Source organism: Nanorana parkeri, unplaced genomic scaffold, assembly GCF_000935625.1.
Source record: "Nanorana parkeri isolate BGI_ZX_2015 unplaced genomic scaffold, ASM93562v1 scaffold3906, whole genome shotgun sequence".
Taxonomy (NCBI): domain Eukaryota; kingdom Metazoa; phylum Chordata; class Amphibia; order Anura; family Dicroglossidae; genus Nanorana; species Nanorana parkeri.
The window spans coordinates 10,616-16,523 of record NW_017310173.1 but is presented as its reverse complement, the minus strand read 5'-3'; the positions used below and the strand labels follow the sequence as shown (position 1 = coordinate 16,523).

The 5,908-nt window shown below is 60.2% G+C and overlaps 1 protein-coding gene across 1 annotated transcript in view; it reads right to left on the bottom strand.

The window, feature by feature from the left end:
• The window catches only part of PKMYT1 (protein kinase, membrane associated tyrosine/threonine 1), a 10,304-nt gene that overhangs the window by 3,433 nt on the left and 963 nt on the right, over positions 1-5,908 (bottom strand). Inside the window, exons 2-4 of the mRNA XM_018575419.1 lie at positions 5,203-5,699; positions 1,117-1,223; positions 815-987 (exon numbers count right to left, since the gene is read on the bottom strand). Of these exons, the coding sequence (XP_018430921.1) occupies positions 815-987; positions 1,117-1,223; positions 5,203-5,699 (777 nt within the window). The remainder of the gene's footprint in view (positions 1-814; positions 988-1,116; positions 1,224-5,202; positions 5,700-5,908) is intronic.

The window sequence follows — 5,908 nt, the reverse complement described above, 5'->3', positions numbered from 1 at the left end:
GGGGGGGATCTCCGGCAATGTGCCCCGATATCATCTCATCGCACAGACCCCACTGGCTGAGGAGACCTTCCAGGGCCATGACCTTCAGAAGGTCACTGACAGCATATGGGTCAGGCAACTCTTCTGTCACTGCGGGGACCCTCCCTCCTTCCTGGGCACTGTAATTCCTTCCACCATCCCCTATGATGTTCCCTGCGCCCCCCTAGGTGCTTTGGTTCCTTCCACTGTCTCTTATGGAGTGTCTCGTGTCCCCCTGCTGAGCGCTTTGGTTCCTTCCATTGTCCCCTATGGAGGACCCTGGTCCCCTGCGGTTCCTTCCATTGTCCCCTATGGAGTGCCCTGGTCCCCTGCGGTTCCTTCCATTGTCCCCTATGGAGTGCCCTGGTCCCCTGCTGAGCGCTTTGGTTCCTTCCATTGTCCCCTATGGAGTGCCCTGGTCCCCTGCTGAGCGCTTTGGTTCCTTCCATTGTCCCCTATGGAGTGCCCTGGTCCCCTGCGGTTCCTTCAATTGTCCCCTATGGAGTGCCCTGGTCCCCTGTGGTTCCTTCCATTGCCCCCTATAGAGTGCCCTGGTCCCCTGCTGGTTGCTGCGGTTCCTTCCATTGTCCCCTATGGAGTGCCCCCGTCCCCCTGCTGGGCTCTGTGGTTCCTTCCACCATCCCCCATGCCACTACTGTGTCTTGTACCAATGTAGGGGCCTGAAATCTGACATTCCCAGCACCGTGCTGAACGTTGAGGGGCATCGGCGGGTTCTTCTTCTGGCAGCATTGGGAGGAGAGGCGAGTGACGGCATGAGAACCTGGTGTGAGGGTACCTGGAGGACGGCGAGCACTCTGGAGAGAACTTTCCTCGCGGTCAGGGCGACTTTCCTCCATCGTTCGGCTCTACAAATAGCGGGAAGGGAGAGCAGCCAGTCCACCGTGGCCCGGCAACGATGGTCCGGCTCCAGCATGGCACCCAGAACCTTCAGGAAATCCGGCGGGAGTTCTGGAAGACACGAGAAGAGTCATCATACAAAGGATTCCTCCTCACTTCCTGTCACCAGTCGCTGGAACAGGAAGTGAGGGGGGAGCCCCTTCCCAGGAGTACACACAGGTCCGTGGCATGGAAACTCACGTGAGGTGAAGTCTGTAGGAAGGTGACCCCGCCGGAGCTGCTGCCAGCTCTCCCCGCCCTTCGGCAGCTCCATGTTACAGGCGACCTCCAGCAGTGTCATGCCGAGGCTGGAAGAGGAGGACACAGGGACGTCAGGTGATAGAACATACATGTCACCAACCCAACCAATGTCCTCAGACTGCCCAGAGACGTCCCACCAACCAGAGACGTCCCTCAACCAGAGAGATCCCACCAACCAGAGAGATCCCACCAACCAGAGAGATCCCACCAACCAGAGACGTCCCCCAACCAGAGACGTCCCCCAACCAGAGAGATCCCACCAACCAGAGAGATCCCACCAACCAGAGAGATCCCACCAACCAGAGAGATCCCACCAACCAGAGAGATCCCACCAACCAGAGACGACCCACCAACCAGAGACGTCCCCCAACCAGAGACGTCCCACCAACCAGAGACGTCCCACCAACCAGAGACGTCCCACCAACCAGAGACGTCCCACCAACCAGAGACGTCCCACCAACCAGAGACGTCCCACCAACCAGAGACGTCCCACCAACCAGAGACGTCCCACCAACCAGAGACGTCCCACCAACCAGAGACGTCCCACCAACCAGAGACGTCCCACCAACCAGAGACGTCCCACCAACCAGAGACGTCCCACCAACCAGAGACGTCCCACCAACCAGAGACGTCCCACCAACCAGAGACGTCCCACCAACCAGAGACGTCCCACCAACCAGAGACGTCCCACCAACCAGAGACGTCCCACCAACCAGAGACGTCCCACCAACCAGAGACGTCCCACCAACCAGAGACGTCCCACCAACCAGAGACGTCCCACCAACCAGAGACGTCCCACCAACCAGAGACGTCCCACCAACCAGAGACGTCCCACCAACCAGAGACGTCCCACCAACCAGAGACGTCCCACCAACCAGAGACGTCCCACCAACCAGAGACGTCCTACCAACCAGAGACGTCCCACCAACCAGAGACGTCCCACCAACCAGAGACGTCCCACCAACCAGAGACGTCCCACCAACCAGAGACGTCCCACCAACCAGAGACGTCCCACCAACCAGAGACGTCCCACCAACCAGAGACGTCCCACCAACCAGAGACGTCCCACCAACCAGAGACGTCCCACCAACCAGAGACGTCCCACCAACCAGAGACGTCCCACCAACCAGAGACGTCCCACCAACCAGAGACGTCCCACCAACCAGAGACGTCCCACCAACCAGAGACGTCCCACCAACCAGAGACGTCCCACCAACCAGAGACGTCCCACCAACCAGAGACGTCCCACCAACCAGAGACGTCCCACCAACCAGAGACGTCCCACCAACCAGAGACGTCCCACCAACCAGAGACGTCCCACCAACCAGAGACGTCCCACCAACCAGAGACGTCCCACCAACCAGAGACGTCCCACCAACCAGAGACGTCCCACCAACCAGAGACGTCCCACCAACCAGAGACGTCCCACCAACCAGAGACGTCCCACCAACCAGAGACGTCCCACCAACCAGAGACGTCCCACCAACCAGAGACGTCCCACCAACCAGAGACGTCCCACCAACCAGAGACGTCCCACCAACCAGAGACGTCCCACCAACCAGAGACGTCCCACCAACCAGAGACGTCCCACCAACCAGAGACGTCCCACCAACCAGAGACGTCCCACCAACCAGAGACGTCCCACCAACCAGAGACGTCCCACCAACCAGAGACGTCCCACCAACCAGAGACGTCCCACCAACCAGAGACGTCCCACCAACCAGAGACGTCCCACCAACCAGAGACGTCCCACCAACCAGAGACGTCCCACCAACCAGAGACGTCCCACCAACCAGAGACGTCCCACCAACCAGAGACGTCCCACCAACCAGAGACGTCCCACCAACCAGAGACGTCCCACCAACCAGAGACGTCCCACCAACCAGAGACGTCCCACCAACCAGAGACGTCCCACCAACCAGAGACGTCCCACCAACCAGAGACGTCCCACCAACCAGAGACGTCCCACCAACCAGAGACGTCCCACCAACCAGAGACGTCCCACCAACCAGAGACGTCCCACCAACCAGAGACGTCCCACCAACCAGAGACGTCCCACCAACCAGAGACGTCCCACCAACCAGAGACGTCCCACCAACCAGAGACGTCCCACCAACCAGAGACGTCCCACCAACCAGAGACGTCCCACCAACCAGAGACGTCCCACCAACCAGAGACGTCCCACCAACCAGAGACGTCCCACCAACCAGAGACGTCCCACCAACCAGAGACGTCCCACCAACCAGAGACGTCCCACCAACCAGAGACGTCCCACCAACCAGAGACGTCCCACCAACCAGAGACGTCCCACCAACCAGAGACGTCCCACCAACCAGAGACGTCCCACCAACCAGAGACGTCCCACCAACCAGAGACGTCCCACCAACCAGAGACGTCCCACCAACCAGAGACGTCCCACCAACCAGAGACGTCCCACCAACCAGAGACGTCCCACCAACCAGAGACGTCCCACCAACCAGAGACGTCCCACCAACCAGAGACGTCCCACCAACCAGAGACGTCCCACCAACCAGAGACGTCCCACCAACCAGAGACGTCCCACCAACCAGAGACGTCCCACCAACCAGAGACGTCCCACCAACCAGAGACGTCCTCCAACCAGAGACGTCCTCCAACCAGAGACTTCCTCCAACCAGAGAGATCCCACCAGCCAGAGAGATCCCACCAACCAGAGACGTCCCACCAACCAGAGAGATCTAGTTAGGACCGCACTATAAGAGGTGCCTTGGCGCGGCAGTGCGGCTTTCACATGTTCTGCAGAAGACGTGTATCCGAACCTCTGTCATTGTCCTTAGTGGTGAGACACGTTTTACATGCTGGTTTGTGAGTGTGCCATGACGCCTTTCTGCTGTTCAAAGCCCATTTCGTGTGCACCGCGCTGTATGACTGGTAAATTGTTGAGTGCGTTTGTCGTTTGTTTTGCTCCAACCAGAGACGTCCCACCAACCAGAGACGTCCCACCAACCAGAGACGTCCCACCAACCAGAGACGTCCCACCAACCAGAGACGTCCCACCAACCAGAGACGTCCCACCAACCAGAGACGTCCCACCAACCAGAGACGTCCCACCAACCAGAGACGTCCCACCAACCAGAGACTTCCTCCAACCAGAGAGATCCCACCAACCAGAGAGACGTCCCACCAACCAGAGACGTCCCACCAACCAGAGACGTCCCACCAACCAGGGACGTCCCACCAACCAGGGACGTCCCACCAACCAGGGACGTCCCACCAACCAGGGACGTCCCACCAACCAGGGACGTCCCACCAACCAGGGACGTCCCACCAACCAGGGACGTCCCACCAACCAGGGACGTCCCACCAACCAGGGACGTCCCACCAACCAGGGACGTCCCCCAACCAGGGACGTCCCCCAACCAGGGACGTCCCCCAACCAGAGACGTCCCCCAACCAGAGACGCCCTCCAACCAGAGACGTCCTCCAACCAGAGACGTCCTCCAACCAGAGACGTCCTCCAACCAGAGACGTCCTCCAACCAGAGACGTCCCCCAACCAGAGACATCCCCCAACCAGAGACGTCCCCCAACCAGAGCGGACCCATATTCCTCATTATAACAAGGTGCCTGGAGATAGATCTATGGACCAATCACATGAGGCGACTTCCCCATAACCAGGATCCTGGTCACTGCTCATTGGCAGGGGCACCAATAGGGTGGTACAGTCAGTTCCTCTGTACTGGGCCCCATCAGATCAGCAGGGGGGGCCCGGCAGGGGCTGCCTGTGGTTGTCCTCCCTGCACAGATACTAACACAGTGCGTCTTAGAGGCTCCGAGTGACTGATGGGACTTGTGAGCACTCTGCGGTGTCTCTGGTGGAGGGGCCCGGGTCTCTGGTGGAGGGGCCCGGGTCTCTGGTGGAGGGGCCCGGGTCTCTGGTGGAGGGGCCCAGGCACAGCAGGTTTTACATACATTGTGAAAGTCCACGTAGAAGGTTCTCCATTGGAAGGATTACAGGACAAGGCGTGGCCCTCCCCCTCCCCCTCACCTGAACACATCCGCGGCTTTGGTGAACACGCCATCCAGCAGTTCCGGGGCCATATATCGGGGGTCCCCCTCCTGGGCCTCCTTGTTCCCTTCTGCACCATCCAGCTCCACCATCAGCCCGAAGTCCCCCAACTTGTAGACCCCGGAGAAGGAGATGAAGACGTTGGCCGGTTTGATGTCCAGGTGCAGCAGATTGCGGTCATGGAGATGTTTCAGACCCCTCAGGAGGTCGCACGCAATGTCCCAGACCTGTCGGGGGGGCAGAGGGCCACCAAAATCCTCGGAGTGCTGCTGCAGGCTCCCCACGCACAGCTCCGTCTGCAGGTACAACATGCGTTTCTCCTCCCAGGCACGCACAAAGCGCAGGCAGTTGGGGTGTCCTCCGACGCGTTCGTGTTTTCTCACTTCCTCTAGTTTCCAATGGCGGTCGGACTCGCCGCGGAACGGAGACACGGAACGCTTCACGGCGTACAGGCACCCGTCCTCCCGGCTCCGCACCTTCAAGAGACTCAGAGTTACGACACATCCATATCGTACGGCTGGCCCAGCACAGGCTGCCAGCACCAGACCCCAGAGTCAGGTGCGGGCCCCCACTGAATGGGATCCTCAGTTGTCCCGACAGACCCACTGCAGAGTCCACCTACTGGACCACCATCCCCGTAGGCCGCCCCCGGTCCCCGTAGGCCAGCCCACCGTCCCCGTAGGCC